This window comes from Copidosoma floridanum, unplaced genomic scaffold, assembly GCF_036245765.1.
Source record: "Copidosoma floridanum isolate Cflo_tuat_1 unplaced genomic scaffold, Cflo_Japanese_pri ptg000013l, whole genome shotgun sequence".
Lineage (NCBI taxonomy): Eukaryota > Metazoa > Arthropoda > Insecta > Hymenoptera > Encyrtidae > Copidosoma > Copidosoma floridanum.
The window spans coordinates 14,441,684-14,458,802 of record NW_028321890.1 but is presented as its reverse complement, the minus strand read 5'-3'; the positions used below and the strand labels follow the sequence as shown (position 1 = coordinate 14,458,802).

Below are 17,119 nucleotides of genomic sequence, written 5' to 3'. Positions count from 1 at the left end.
TACCACTCGAGAAAGAATTTCTTAAAGAATTTTTATAAATATCTATTGTTTCTGGAAATTTAAGTTTAGCATTAAAAAATGTTTGAAAATTTTCAAACATTTTTTTTACATTTTTTTCTTTTAAATGTGCATCAAAACAATTTTTTAATGCTTAATTTAATTTTTCAGAGATTTTAAAATTTTTTAAAGAATTTCTTTAACTAACCCTGAAATTTTGTATTGCTGTTAATAATTTTAGATCTTCGAAAGTGATAAAACAGGTGAAATGAACTAAAAATTGCAATTTTTGTCTCTTTTCTGTAGAATCCTTATGATACAAATACAGAGAAATGCAACAAATGGGAGGTTTAATTTTTTAAAAAATTTTGTAAGAATTAAAAAAATTTATAATATCTCTGAAAATTTAAATTTAGCACAAAATATTTCATAACGTTTTTTTTTTTTTTTAATAAAAGTACATTACAAATATTTTATTTTAATTTTTCATACTGTATTTAATTTTTCAGAGACTTTTAAAATTTTTTAAAAATAGCTTATGTTAGTAATATGACAAAAAAATTATTTTATTTGAATTTTTTATGACGGATTCAAAGTTCGAGAGACTTAAGAAATTAAAAAAAAAAGTTTTTATGCAACTATACAACAAAAATTTTTTTTAATAAACCAAAAAAAATTTTATTATCACTGTAAATTTTTTTATAACTTTGAAAGTGATTAAACAGGTAAAAAAACTGAAAATTTTGATTTTTTTACTTTTCTACGGTATCATTACATTACAAATGCAGAAAATTGTTAAAAATAGAGTCTTAAACACATACTATCACTGTCAAATATCAGAAAAATTCACGGCAATAGAAAAAAAATTTGTGTTTAGTAACAAATTTATTGTCTTCATACCACTTGAGAAAGAGTTTTTTGAAATTTCTTATACATCTAGAAATTTAAATTAAGTATCAAAAATTGTTGAAAAATTTTTAAGTAATTTTCAAAAAATTGTTTATGTTTATTTTTTAATGAAAGTGCATTAAATAAATTTAATTTTATTTGTTTATGACAGATTCAATATTTGAGAGACTAAAGAAATTCTTAAAAAATTTAAAAAAATTAAATCTTAATTTTTAAGGTCTGATTTAATTTTTCAGGGACCTTAAAATTAAAAAAAAATTTATTTATATAAGTAGTATAAAAGAAAATTTTTTTTAAACCCGTAAATGTTTATGTTACTGCAAATTATTTAACTATTTTAAAAGTGATAAAATAGATAAAAAAAAACTTAAATTTGCGATTTTTATACTTTTCTGCAGTATCATTGTGATAAAAATGCAACAAATACAAAAAATCGTAGTTCTTATTGTTTTTGGACCCATGCTACAACTTTTAAATATGTGACAAGTTTACTGCTCTAGAAAAAAGTTAGAGAAAAAATTAAAAAAAATTCTTATATGTCTTTAAATTGAATGTAACACTAAAAAATTTGAAAAAAATTGTTAAAAAATTAAAAAAAATTTTTATATATTTTTTTTATAAGACTACATCAAAACAAATTTTTTGAAATTTTTTAGAGACTTTAAAAATGTTTAAAAAAATTTTGTATGCAAGTGGTCTCACAAAAAAATTTTTTTAACAAATCCTGAAATGTTTTGTATCATCGTAAATTTTTTCAAATTTTTAAAGATCATGAAGCAGATTAAAAAAAAATAAAAATCGCGATTTTTTCCTTTTCTACAGTATTATTAACGTATTTCTAAAAGGTTTCCAATCTCGAAATTATACTACACAAGATTGTTTATTGTAGTATATGAGGAAATCCACAAAAATTCTGCCTCATATATCATCGATTATTAACTAAAAATTTTTTTTATCTGCATCCTCGAGATGAGGCTCATTTTGCTCGCAATCTCATGTACCATGAGGGAAAAATGTTGAAATTTGGTTTTGGTTTAGATGACTCCAACACCGTTTTTCCACGATCTACGTGCAAATTTTATGTCTATTTGAACATTATATGGACACACTATTTTATACTTGCAGTTAAAAAAAAGGGTGTCACCTCGACGGAAACCCATGTTTACGATTTCTCTTATAGTATATATATGATTGCAAGCAACATAAGCCTCATCTTAAGGGTATGCCTCAAAAAAATGTTTTCGTAAAAAACGGATTACATATTTAATAGAACTTTTATGGATTTTTTGATGTATAGATGTATCTCTAGAATTAAAAAATCTTATAATGAACTAATCTAAGCTTATCAAAATCTAATATAGCTATGTATGCGAAACTACAGACAAATAAAATGTCACTGTCTGTCATCTTTCGTGTATAAGTTTATTATTGTCAAATGTGATGCAAAAAATTGTAAATTAAATGTGGATGAGTGTATCCTTACAAAACTGTTTGCAATTATAAATGATCACCTCTCTTTGATACATCAGAGTTTGTTACCTCTGCGTATAAATATGCAGTCTTATGCAACACAGAAAATCATGTGACAAAAAGTGTATTATATGGTTATATAAATCTATTCGTATGAAATTTATAATTAAAAACTCTAATAATTCGAGAGTTCTAGTGTTAATTGCCATGAACATTTAAGAGTAACTAAAAAATGTCGTATACATAGTCCCAATACATCATGTATATCATTTCAACGTTTTTGCAAAGGAGCGATGTATTCCTTTGAATTCTATTGTTTCAGCATCTTTCCCCACTCTGCCGTTTCAACTCGCAACGATTTCAGTTTATTCAAACAACAATGGTCTTAAAAACATTTTCAGGGTTCATGGTGATTATGCTAATAAGTAAGCTTCGTGTTTTATAAATTTATAGGGATTTCGTTGCAAAAAAGCCACTATTTAGTTGAAGGAAAACAAATGGAAATCGATGTGCTTCGACAATATAAGTTTTAATATCCAAATGATGTCCATTCGATGGAACAATTACCCATATAATTCCCAAGAAACAAAGACGCGGTGAAATCAACATAGCGACTAGAAAAAGTATCTTTTCCTGGTCATCCTAAATTGGTCAGTATGCGTGTAGCGTAATGCCAGTACATCATATCCTTCACCCATGTCCGTTGTAAACATGTCGTTAACGTGGCAAAAAGGAAACCCGAGCGCAAAATTAAAGAACGACCCATTGCAATGCTTTCCAACCGCATTGTGGCATCAAAGCTCTCTCTCTCTCCCTCTCTCTCTCTCTCTCTCTCTATTGAGATAATTGCGGGCGTGAAAGTAGAAGTACAATAGCCAAAGTCAGAAAAAATTCTATCGATGCATCGTTGTCTCTTTTGGAAAGAACAAACATTTTTTGTTTCCCAAATTCCATCGCGTTTGCAGTTAAAGTCCGTTTTAAACAAAACGATCTCGATGGAATATCGTATTCCATCCTCGTATTACGCGCTAGAGTGATTCTGCAGCCCCACGGAGGCACGCCTATGCATCCACCATCGCTCGCCTCCGTAGCTCCTTTCCCTCTACCTCTTTTCTCGACTTGGACACACACATAATACGTGCACTTACGCCCCGAGAGCGACTTTACGAGTAGGAGAACGTGGGGCGGAGGTGGGCATAGCCGATAAAATGGGCATGCAAATATTTAAAAATAAAAACTTATTTTTAGCTTAATCCTCTTTAATATACATATACAACATCAATAGTTTCTCCATCCAAACAAATTTACCGGACTAAACGCTTTTTTTTTACTACGAGCTGATTTAATTCTTAGTCGAAGATAACCTACTAAAAAAAAATTTTTAATCACTTGGCAAATTCATTATATATGACCTACATAATTATCCATGATATTATTCGAAAGCTTAGATCTTTAACTTTGACAGGCTATTTTTTTTATTTTTTTTTTACTTGTAATAAAAGAGTTATTAATAAATAAAAAATATGTGTTGCGAGGGTGGGAATGGGCACCGAGGTGGGGCGCAAATGGGCCCGAGCAAAAAAGCAGTTCCGCATCGAGCGTCTGCTATTTGTAGGTATAGGTATACCAGTTGTATGTGGTTAGCTGTCAGCTGTCATACTTTATAGGTTAGGCTATTTATTTTTATTTTTGTTGATTTTTTATGTAATTTTTCAAATAGTTTATAAAGTAAGAGTGATGGTTCGAAACTATTGTTCAAAGAGCACAAAGCGTTCTTGGACTGATGGTGATGTGGAAATTGCCATTAAACGCATCAACAATGGAATATAGTGTACTTAACTTAAATATTTGCATCGAGGAAGATTGCATCTCGATTGAAAATATACCAATTATTTTTCAAAACGATATCTAATTCTTTATTTTAATTATTTTTCAAAATATATTACTTTTGAGTGTTGTATTAGCATGAATCAATCCAAAGAAATGCGATAATATTGTGATTAAAATGTGATTTAAAATTACAAGAGATTAATACTTAAAAATTGTGTATATTATATTATTTGTTACAATATTTTTAATACGAATACTGTAAGTACTGCAAAATAAACTTAGATTTAAGATCAGTTTCAAAACCTACACACTTTCATACTGGGTGCATTATTTATCCGTGCCCATCCGCGCCCCACCCCCTGCTCACCCGTACCCTATGGTGAGGCACGAGTGAGCAGTTTTGGATGTTCTCGTTCTTCAGCATAAAAAAATATATATACATAGATTAAAGTTTAGCAAAGTATGGCACGGTAAAGTTAAGGTTCTTACCGTGTCAATAACGCTTGGACATTAATAAAATACTCAAAATTGTTGTCACAGTGAAATAATGAAAAAAAGGTGCCCACCTCCGCCGCACGTTCCCCTACTTATAGACAATATAGACCCCTTCATTCTCTCGGACTTGTTTCCATCTCGAGCCCATCCTTCTCTCTCTCTCTCTTTTTCCTCCACTTTCAGTCCCTCTTACACGTTCATGTGCACGTTTGTAATACGCGTGTGTAAGTCAACTCAGTGAAGGTATAAGGCTATAAGGTATAAGCTGTTATAATATATACATACATACACTCCCGTTAATCGGATGGAGAGAAGGAGCGGGGAAACCGGTATAAGGCCGCGCCGAAATTCCTAGGGCCGTTCTCGGGCGAACACCTCTTCCTTGGAGCTTGTATATATATATATATGTTTACTCGCGTATATGAGAAGTCAATCCGGGAGCAAACATCTTTTCTTACTCTTAATCCAACTCTCCAGCTTTTTATTTTCCTCCGCCGTTATTATATCAGAGCCCGATTTTTTCACGCTTCCGCGCGACACACTCGGATGACTTTTAATCTCGCGGGTACTTGTGCTCTTTGAGCGCAGCGGTGTGTCGTATTTTTCATGTCCAAGTGCAATTATGGTTGCACGCTCCATATTTTATCGTTTTTGTCGTTCGACGTGTGTACGTATGTATATATATACGTGTGGTTGTTGCATGTTTTGCATGGTTTGACTAATCACGATCGTGTCATTATTATGAATGTATATCGTGTGTACGCAGCGCGTCATGTGTCTTTATCGTGTCTCTATACGTGTAGGCAGGTATATACGGGCTATTTGAAAAGATTTAGGATGACGGGTTTACTCGTGTTTTTGCGCAGATTTTGATGTACGAGATACGCGACATGGTGTGATTGTAAATTATTTGTTACGCACAAGTTGTTTTGTGGAAGAGCGAGTGGGTGCGATTTTTAAGGCGTTAATCTTTTTTTAAATCAATCTCTCGGACGTATAGGGTTTATTTTTCAAAACAGAGAGTGGGCATTGATGCTGGTCCGGAAAAATTGCTTGTTTTTTTCACGCTTGTGGAATTTTTATGAATGATTATGCACGTGTGTTTTGAAGTGTATGGATGACGACTAATTTCTAACAAAATGATACCATTTTTGATGTTGCTTCAGGACAATTTTCTTACCACGAGATCAAATTTCAAAAGTCATTCGCAAATATGGTTACAGTTGAGAAAATTTCATTCAAAATTTTCAGCTATCGAGATATTTGAATTCTGACAAAAGTACGTTGACGCCTTAGTATAGAGATATCCTAGATTAAATTTTTCCATGCTTTTAATTCACTGATAGACATTGAGATATAGTTATTCTGGATTAATTTCATTTTACTTATTATTTTAACCACATTTTTCTTATATTTTTGTCCACAAGTCGTTTGGAAGAATAGTGTTATAATAATTATTCTTAAATTTTTCTTTAAAAAAACAACAAAACTGAATCACCAGATAAGATATTTACGTTCCATGAATAAAAAAAAATGCAAGTCTTATATTTTTGAGTAAAAAAAAAAACTGGATCAAGAATATTCTGTACTTTTTCAGTTTGTAATACATAATGCACTCAAGATTTTGGACTAAGAAAAACTATCGTTTATTACAATGAACTAATACATATCAATCGTAATAATAACAATCTTTATTTTACTTATTGATTAATGTTATTGTTTTCTGTTATTATGTATAAAGGACTCGCCTTTACCTTGATTAGTAAATTTAACACGCTCGTTGTAACATTGAAATTGTCAAACCTATACGCTATATGTAGGCTACTTTTTGTGAATTTCCCACTCCATCCCATACTCAAATAAGCTACTTTCTAGCGGACTAGTCAAGCTTCTACTTTCATGATTGTAAATAAGTGGGGATTTTGCATCGTATTTCTTCTCGGATTCCAACTACAGGGCGGAACCCCCTGTACTTATTCTCATTTTCCGGAATGGATACCTACATTGTAAAGTGTTAATCTTATACACCATAAAATTCATTGCTATACTTTACGACGAAAGAGATTATTCAACAAATGAAAGGATCAAACGAAAAAAAGCTCACTTTATCAGACAATAAGGCAAGTGTAGAAACAAAAAAAAATACATCCCATGTAATTCAAATCGTTGCAATGGCGATCGATTGCAGGGCTTTAACTCGGTGATCCCCATAAAGTGTCAGGACAAATTCTGATGCAATCTTTGCGGCCGAGCGCTGCCGCAGTTGCAGCGATCGCAGCTTGTGTGCTTGTACATACCTACACTCGCTCAAGCGGCGAGTTTATTTACTGCGATTCAGATTTTCAAAGCCCGCCTCGTTGAGCGAGCGAAGCAATCTACTTTGGCTGATGCAGGAGCTGCTGCTCACTTTTCTATTCCATGCATACTGTACCCATATACCTACACCGCACGAGAGTCACTGCAGTTATGCTGTGCTGTTGGTATGCGGCCTTTTTTGATTGGATTGCCATGTGCCTGGTGATATAGAAAGCTCAAAGTCGCTTTCATTTTCAAGCGCTCACTTTCGGCAAACTCCACGGACTCTCTAAACGATAGCCCTGGGATTTTTTTTTTTTTTTTTTTTTTTTTCAATTTATCGCGTCTTCCGGTTGGCTATAATTTTATCGTGCTTTCTATCTCTCGGTAAATTTTTCTCGGACATTGATGTTAGGGGGGCAACGATTTATCGATCGACCCTATTGTTGCCGAGGCCCTTGACTTCGGTATGTTTGGCTTCTTTATGTTTGTTCCTTTTTTTTTTTTTTTTTTTTTTTTGTGTGTAAAGAACAATCATAAATGTTACAATAATTCTTCATTGCAAGAAAAAAACTTTTCGTCTCGTGACGAACCAATTTTTGCGTATTAAATGAATGACTCATTTGCTCATAATTTTTAGCGGATAGAATTTTAGTTTCTAATGTTATGACCACCAGACAAGCCGACATAGTTCAAACGGCGTACTCTGTTATGCAGATCAATTATTGAAACGCATCAAACTCGAGCGCTAATACTATTAATGTCAAACAGAAGTAAGGTCTGTTTGAATGGCTACTTGATTGACTTAGCGTAGGAAACCATGTGTGAGTCACCTTCCATAAATTAAAAATATCTATAGTTGATTGTTAAACAATTGATAATGTACCGATTGTGAGGTTTTTTTGGTACATGTCACAGAAATGTATGTAGACGCCAGAAAATACGAGTTACTTTTTTAGGCGTAACGAATGATATGAAAGTATTGTTGCACTTTATAATATTTCAATATACGATAGCTGCTATTAATCGAGTTATTTTTTATTTTTTATTGTTTAACATTTAATTAAAAATATTAGTAATAACAATTAATTTTTTAAATCATACTTTGGTGTCTTTAAGGAATGCTTTAGACTATTAATTTACATTATTTAACTGCGCAAAAACGCCCTTTGAACTGTTGGCAACTTAACCAAATTTTTTTATAGAGGTATGTTTTAAGACACAAGATAGAAATGTTATCTTGAGATGATTTCTAATTTTTCTCGATAATTAATCATTATCTAAAAATCTGTTATTGTAAGAAATGGATGGTGCACTGTACACTTAAAATATAATTTATTGATTAATTTTTTGAGCTCATTTTTATTTAATGCTCCAAAAAATAGAAGGACTCACTAAAGTCAACTTTTCAAAATTTCTTATATTTAAATATGTACAAAAAATTTTTATTTTTAAATAGTTTCAATAATTTTTACTTTTTCTCATTTGTATGGTTTCAAAAAACTATATTATAAAAAAATCGGTGTGTGAAAATTCTTCTATAACTGTATAATTTTGATAACAGGTTTTGTCTATGCTCTATTAACTAACAAAAGTTCGTGTATTGGTTCAAACAAAGCTTTATTTTTCTGGAGCTTTTTAGTTATCGATGAAAATGTAGAGTAATAAATTACAATAAAACCATGAGTTTGAGAGCCTAGTCTCATGCTTTCAATGATTCATCTTGTACGATAATCTTTTGATAGAGTGAATGATTTTTAATGCATGCACTGTGAAAGTTATTACAGAGATGGGGTTTTTATTATAATGAAATTCATAGATAACACGTTGGAATGAAAGGAATTAAGTGATATTTAAAAATGTATGAGTGGACAAAAATTTCAATGTATTTTAAAAGTACCCTTAATCGACTCAATAATATGAGAGAAATATTTTGTAGACTTTAAACTAAAACAAAAAAAGATACTTTACACATTACAACTGTTTACATCTTTACTAGATGAGAAAAAATTATGTATTTGTTATATCGGAATATTTGAAATTTTAGTATAAATAGTAGCAGCGTCTGAAAATTACGTTTCTGTTCACACATACTTTCTACTTTCCTCGCGAGATTCACATGTTTACTGAAAGCTGGCCGTTTCATCTCGTGTCCTTTCGAATCGCCCCAGGCGACACTTCAAGTCCGTTAATATAACAGAAAACTTTTGAAACACAGCTATACTCATACAAAATGAATTAAAAAAAATTTTTTCAACTAATATTGGTTCCGTAATATTTTGTTTTCAAATTCATAGCCGATTTTTTAAGATATAAAATTATAAATAGCAATAGCTGAGGGCAAGAACATGTATAACTTAAACATTTGATATTAAAATTATATTATTTTGAAAGGTTTCAGACAAACCTGCAATTTAAAATAATGGTAAAACCGTGTTGTCTCTAAAACTTTTGGTATATGTGTTATTTTCAAAGATTTTTTTGAAAACAACACAAAACGTGGTTCGAACATGTTTAAAAGATGTTACCAGAGCTTAAAAAATTTTTGAGTCGACAAATAATTCTTTACTAATATTTAGATGTGATGTTGAATAAAAATGTCATTGGATAATATGTTTTATGAATAAAATTTGGAGATGACGTGTATTTAAAATTAATGCACGTTTTTAAAAATATTTTTCAAATGAAATACTTTTTCTATATTATTAGAAGATGACATTGTCTTAAAATAAATTTTCCAAAATACGTTGTCTAATCAGTTATTTATATAGACTCTGTTTGGACCTATATATACATATATAGGTACGCACCTCAACTAAAGTTTCGGTACCAATCACAACCTGAACTGACCGAGGTTACTGTCCAATGTAATTTTTTAAGTGTATATACCCAACGGAAAGGGCATGGTGTTTCTCCATATCCGTAGCAAAAAAATTTTAATACACTCGTATATATTGAGCACAAGCATTGTAATTAAAATCACGCATATAGGTTAGTAAAATCGGTATCAAAAATCAAAGTCCGGCTTTTTATTTATGCTTTTGAATCGTTTTCAGTTTCAGAAACGCAAACCTTATAACCGTCTCCAAATACCGATTTTTTCTAATCCACATCGGTGTATAAGTATATAACTTTAAAAAAATTAGTTATGCAATGAGAGAAGTAACCTTACAGACGTTCGACCGGCAAAACTGTAGTAGGTACCATTTCAAGTTCTCGAAGGAGCGCGCATGTAGGTAAGCCAAGAAGAAGGAAACAACCGCGTCGGATTTCCCTACCCTATACCGATCTATTCAACGATATTTTTTCGTACTCTATAATTTACTTTGACTGAGAACTAAAAAAAGGGCAGATAAAAAATTATGGCAGAGCGCTTTTTGGTCAACACGTGTCCATTTGTTGATGATCCCTCCCGATCGCTTGACGTAACAGCTGGTCCTCAAAAACCCACCGATCCCTTCGTTGGCGACGATTTCTCGCACAGAAAGAGAGAGGGAATGATCGGTCAATGATCGGGCTTACGTTACACAAGGCGGTCAATAAAAACGGGGACAAGTGTGTGTGACTGTGTATAGGTGGTTGAAAAAACTCGTTCCTCTTTTCTTACCGGTCGTAGTCTGCGTCGTCGCGTTTCCGGGACTGATCTGCGCGCTGCTAGCACCCATCAGCAGCAGCAACAGCGTCGGGCAGACGAGTGCCAGGCCAAGCCGTCCTTGCCACTGCATTCTCCGGCCCGTCATTCCGACTTCATTATACGATTACCTCAATCGAACCAGAAACAAAAAAAAAAAACAAAAAAAAACCAACTACAAAACTTCCCCCCTATTTTTTGGGTTTTAACACTTTATAAAAATACACTGGGTTGCACTGGTGTCTCGACAGCAATGATATATAAATCTCGAGCGACTGGAGACTTGAACGGGAGGCGCGCGGTATTTCCTTCGCGTAGCTTATTCCCGTCACTCGCGATTTCCAGCTGCTGCACTGCCGATCCCAACCGGTGGCATGTCTCCAGCGATCGGCCGCGTCATCCGCAAGTCGAGCCGAGAAAGAGAAAGGGGAGCCAGGTCATGACTGGTCCTTGGTCCTTTGGTCAGGCACCTCGAATTCCTGTGGTTCTCGTCAAAATGTAGGTATTGGAAAGAAGAAAAAAAAAAAAAAAAAAAAAACACCACCATACAAATTCAACTGATTGAACCGATTGAATGGGGGAAGAAAAAAAAAGAAAAAAAAGGACAACAAATAGGACACGAGGCAGCAAAACACAGAAAAACTACTGTATTGTGGCTCGATAAAAGCAATGGACAAACAGACGGAACGCACGGCTCCTCGGCTCAGGAGAGAGTGCCAAGGGGGGAGTAGCAGCAGCCCGTGGCCTGGCGAACCTGCTGACGCCACCGTCGCCGCTGTGTGTGCCTTGTATATGCACACTCTCGGCAACGCAGCGCCGCTCACCTGGGGACTCTCCTCCACCTTTCTTAGGTTCTCTTCCTTCGCTAGTTTGCTCGTTGCCTATGGTCACCGCTCGGCCTTTCTTCCCCCCTCCCCCCTTCTCCTGTTCTTCACGACCCAGCCGATGTACTTACCTGTGTGTTGGCTGCGTGAGGCTTTCCATCGAGCTCTCCGAGATCTCTGCTCCTGGCCAAGTGAGAGAGAGAGGGGGCCTTGGCCACGGGGTATTTTCTCTCGAGGGTCGATATTACGAGGATTATCTAAGAAAACCTCAGAATTTGTCGATCGAGCCTTACGGGATTCATGCTATACTAATGTACCTTTTGGTAACAGACTCATGATTTTGGGTGGGGATTTTCGTCAAATTTTTTTCGGTTGTAAGAAATATTTAAAAAATTATAGTTGTAGGGTATTGGAGAAGATAACCATTTTTTTCTACTTTTGGCCCCATCTGGAAATTTTACGATTCAAAGCCTACGTTCGTTCAGTGAGAAAAAAGATATCTTGCACTTTATTGTTAGAAATCGGCAAAGTTAAATCAAATCATTCAAAATTTCAGAAAGTGGGAAACAAATGATAGATGTTTGGAAATTTCTTATGATTTTGATGATTGTGTGGTTAGTAGAGAATGACCCATGGTTATTAATGTATGAATGCGTATTTATAACTAATAGGATTTCAAATTCAATGAATAGAGAGTACAGCTTATCTCAGAGAATACTTCCGTCCCAGGGAAGAAAGTCGTTAAGTGCACTTTCTTCAGAACTGAACAAATCGAAAAAAACTAATTGTTTTCAAAATATGATAAAAATGGAATATTTTAACCGCAGAAACGATGATTCTGGGGTAAACATGGCACCATCTTTGCATTGATCACCAAAAAAAGTCGATTTTCTAATGGAAAATTTGAAAAACTGTACTCACGCCTTTTGCTTGGCTTAATTTCCTTCGAAAGAAAGGCGTTACGTGCACTTGATAACTTTTTTGGCTGCAAAGACCCCCTGGATACCATTGCGTTTACAAATCACACTTCTAGTTGTCATCTGCTCTGCACTTACGGCCTTTTTTCTTTGTAAGCAAAGCCCCCAGCTCATGCTACTTCCAGAGCAAAAACTTCCTTAAGTACATAACGACTTTTTATTTTGGAATCCATGCGCTTTCTTGTTGATTTTACAGAGTAAAAATGGGCATTAAGTGCTCTTACACCTTCTTGCCGACGCAAATTCAAAATTTCATGTCACTTATGCCTTTTTTTTGGTGTCAGATCAAAGTTTTTCCTAACTGTAGTAACAGTCAATAAACTATTACAAATAATTGAAAAACTTAATTAAAATAACGTCCAATGGTGGTACTGTCAAATTTGGTATTTATTGAAAAACAAAACGACGTTTCGGCCGTTTGGACAATGTCCCGGCCCTCATCAGGTAAAAAAATCTATGAGTAATAAAAAATTCTTCACAATACAAATTTTGATAAATACAATAAATGCAAATTAAGTAAAGTGTATAATATACCTCTGACTCTTACAAAGGGGATGTAAAATCGTAATGTAGTCAGAGTTTCAAGTTTTGTTGCTTTTATACCCTGCAAATATACAAATAACACAATATACGCACACAATACAGTCAAATAAGAATCGCAAGCAGTTCTTTGTGAGACATATACGTAAACAGATCAGGTTTTCCTAATACCATAAATGAAAGGGGCCCTCAAATCATGTACATAGAGTTAGACTTCTTTCTTAATTGACTTAACGAGAGACTTGTAACAATTTTTTAATTTTTCTGTATCTTGTTGTCTATTAATATTATTATTGAAATAATGTACATTTAACATTTCGGAAAACAGGCGCTTTTTATAATTTTGTTCTGTGTCTAAAATTTTTATTTTATCGAAATTAAAGTTGTGTGTAAATTCAATCTCATGTTGTGATAGTACAGATGTATTTTTTTTACTTCAATACAATTTAATTGTATTTATATTAGTTTTATCAATATTTATTTTCTATTAATGATGACGAGATGTGACTTGAGAAAGTTTATATTAAAATTTCAATACATTTGAAGTAAAAAAAGGATTAAAAATAAGAATAATGTTATTTTTTATATCTTAAACTTTTTTTTTTATAAGAATTTTTTAAAGTTTATTTTCATATGTATTTATCCCCAAGTATTTAAATTAGTTCAAACTAACTCCCTGATAAAAATAATATATTTAATCTATATAGAAATTCTTTATTAAATTCTGTAATTTTATTACCACCTAGAATTGTAATTACATGATGTCACCACTCAGTGATTAATATAAATTTCAATCAAAGATAATTAAAACTTTTTATTAAAATTGTTTAAAAATTAATTTTTTCATCATTTCTATAAAAAGAATACTTATTTTTCTTTTTTACTTTCAGAGATTCAATCTATGGCTCAATTTTTTTTATATCGACTGGAGTTCATAAATTAGATGTGTGAGTAGAAGCGATATTTTTATTAGTTAATATATTACGATTAAATAATGGAAGTTTTGTAAATATTCATCATTTTAAATTTTAAGCTACAGCCTGATACTCAGATTTTGTATATGAAGTATAATTATTTTTTATTTTTTAGCTAATTTTCAATTTTCTTTATTTCATTTATATAATATAAAAGAAGTACATTCAATTTCCAATTCAAAAGGTTAAAATTTAGTAAACATAAGTATAAAAAACTCATTTTAAATTCTTATTTCATTTATTATTAACGTTTAATTATTATTAAATTTTTAAAATAATGTCGAATGGTGGTACTGTCAAATTTTGTATTTATTAAACAACAAAACGACGTTTCGGCCGTTTGGACAATGTCCCGGCCCTCATCAGGTACAAAAATCTATGAGTAACAAAAAATTCTTTACACTACAAATTTTAATAAATACAATAAACGCAAATTGAGTAAAGTGTATAATATACCTCTGACTCTCACAAAGGGGATGTGAAATCGTTATATAGTCAGAGTTTTAAATTTTGTTGCATTTATACCCTGTACATATGGGGCATTCCACGTGAAAAAAAATTTTTTTTTCTCCAAACTTTGGGAATCAATAGTACTCCATTAGAGAACAATGCTGGAATTTTTTCAGATTTTTTGGCCAACACCCTTGCCGTCAGCGACGGTCACAATTTTGGAATTTTTTCTTTGAAGGCAAAATTCTCAATTTTGTAGACCAATCGATGCGTATTAAAAAAAAAAAATAAAAATAGCAATTCGATAGCATTTTTTCCGTAGAACAGGATAAATATATTTAAAAAAATTTTGAGGTTAGTTTTGTCCCTCATTTTTAGGTTTTAAATTTTAAAATCGATTTTTCGAAAAGTATGACACTTTTTTTTTCAATTTTTTTTTTTTTTTTTTTTAGCTCAAAATATGGACGTTTGAATAATTTTTGTCCCATGATAGACGCAGTTAAAATGTAAGCGCTAGAGGGCGTTAAGTGATAAAAAACACAGTTTTTACGTTATATCTCGTTCCATATGATAAAAAAATATGTGAAAAAAATGTGCGTCCAACGCCAAACGTTTGATAGAACATTTTTCTACACAGATGCACTTTCTTGAAGGGAGTGATAAAAAAAGTTTATACCCTTACAAGTGTTGTCTGAAATTATACCTGCGTACATTAAACTTGTTGCTTTTTCTTCCATCATGCAGGTGAGGTACTCCTACTGCTATGTATGGTCTACGAGTTGCCAAAATTCCGTAAATATAAAAATTCTGGTTCATTGGATGAAATATTTTTGTTGTGCTGAATTTACGCATCCAGTACCCAAAGACGATGCTTTGATAGAAAAACCTTGAGCGGAAATACCATCCGTACCACTATTTTTCGCTCTCTTGATGATGGACACAGTTTTACATTTTGAGTAGTTTCTTTTTCTTCTCCTGCTTTGCTTTATCTATCATGTAAAACATGTGAAAATTATTTTTGTCAGTACTTTAGATGAATGGAAATGTATTTTTATTGTTCGTTAGTTCCTCTTCTAAACTAATATATTCTGCAAGCGTTGATTCTTTCATAGAATAATCAAAAGTAGTCTCGAAATCTGAATGAAATATTTCATATACGAGCGTAAAAAATAGTTTCTTAGTTATAATACAACAGTTTAAATTGAATGCAACTGAGGTTTGTACAAATGCTATCTCAGCTAATTATAAAATAAGGTATGAAACATATCTATTATTTTACTCACTTAAATGCGAACCGTACGGCACATCCACCTCATTACCTGACTGTAAACACCAGAAAGTACATACATATCTGTATTATAAACCGTTTTTTATATATTTATAAAATTAATGAAAATGAATTGACAGTATAATAAATAAATTGAGAATTAACACTCCATTGTGACACTTTTTTTATAAAAAAAAAACATACATCTAGACACATAAATCTGAATACTACAGTAATCTGCACTAGAAACAGAAGAAATAAGTTTATATTTCAAGAGATGAATACAGATTGACGTAGCAAAGCTCCAATCGAACTAATATCAGGTGGCAAGACTATCGATAACAATCAATCACTGATAATGTTTAAGACGAGTAGTTGTCCTACAGCCTGCTCTTCGTGTACTCTTATACATTTTATTTGTGGAAACAACGTATGCAAAAGTAAGATGAGAAACTTTAAAAATCGTGATGTAAATAATTCTGAATATTTCCAATATTTGTAAGCCATAATTCTAAATTTAAAAATGCAACACAAATATAAATTAACCAATAATCACTTATTTTATGTTATACCCGTAAGATTGATTATAAAAATAATAAATAAAGTATTTGTATAACTTATCCACATCTTAAATTAAATATTATTTTTTTATTAGTGATAATCGTACAATAAATCATTATCACAACTGTTATTTAAAAAATTTGAATGGTCCAGTTTTATATCTTAGTATTTTATTAAAAAATATTAACAGCTGCTTACTGGATTCGCGTAAACTTAAGTGATTCGAAAAACTTGATATATTTTTTACATCTTTGATCCCTTATAGCGCAGTCATATTCTTGAATAAGCTCCTACGTAAATGAAGTCATTGATTTAATTGATAGTGCTTAGAATATGATCAGCAGCAGTGCTTTCAAAAGTGGCTCCAGACCTTTGCGAAATTCAAACGTGTACTTTAACCCAAGCTCGTTAACCCCATAACCCTATAATATTAGAGCCTTCGACCCGATAACCCCATGATCCCAGAGCCTTTAACCCCATAACCCCATGGTCCCAGATTCTTTAAACCCATTACCTCATAGGTCCCGAAGCATTTAACCACATAAGTCGGTAACCGCAGAGTCTTTTATCTTATAACATAGGAAAAATGCATGTATCACTGAGCATGGCATTTATAAACTCCGAGGTTACCGGGTTATGGGGTTAAAGGCTTCTGCATTTATGGGGTAATGAAGTTAAAGGTTATGGGATTACAGTGTTATGGGGTTACAGGGCTTGGGTTCAAGTATATTTTTGAATTCCCTGGGTGTTTGAAATGTAGCCACTTTTGAGAGCTCTGATCAACAGTCAAGGCTGATTTTATGGCAGTTTTCCGTTTCGGTTACCATCAGTTGGTCTTCATAACACGTGATATGTTTATTATTAGGGTGTTTTCCGCAATCGTCACCAGCAAGTAATTT

General features: G+C 32.4%; 1 protein-coding gene across 2 annotated transcripts in view; it reads right to left on the bottom strand.

The window, feature by feature from the left end:
* The window catches only part of sas (stranded at second), a 59,582-nt gene extending 48,398 nt beyond the window's left edge, over nt 1-11,184 (bottom strand). For both annotated transcript variants that reach the window (XM_014350952.2, XM_014350953.2), the window contains exon 1: nt 10,604-11,184. In XM_014350952.2, the coding sequence (XP_014206438.2) occupies nt 10,604-10,736 (133 nt within the window). In that variant the 5' untranslated portion in view covers nt 10,737-11,184. The remainder of the gene's footprint in view (nt 1-10,603) is intronic.
* Nucleotides 11,185-17,119: the final 5,935 nt, after the last annotated feature.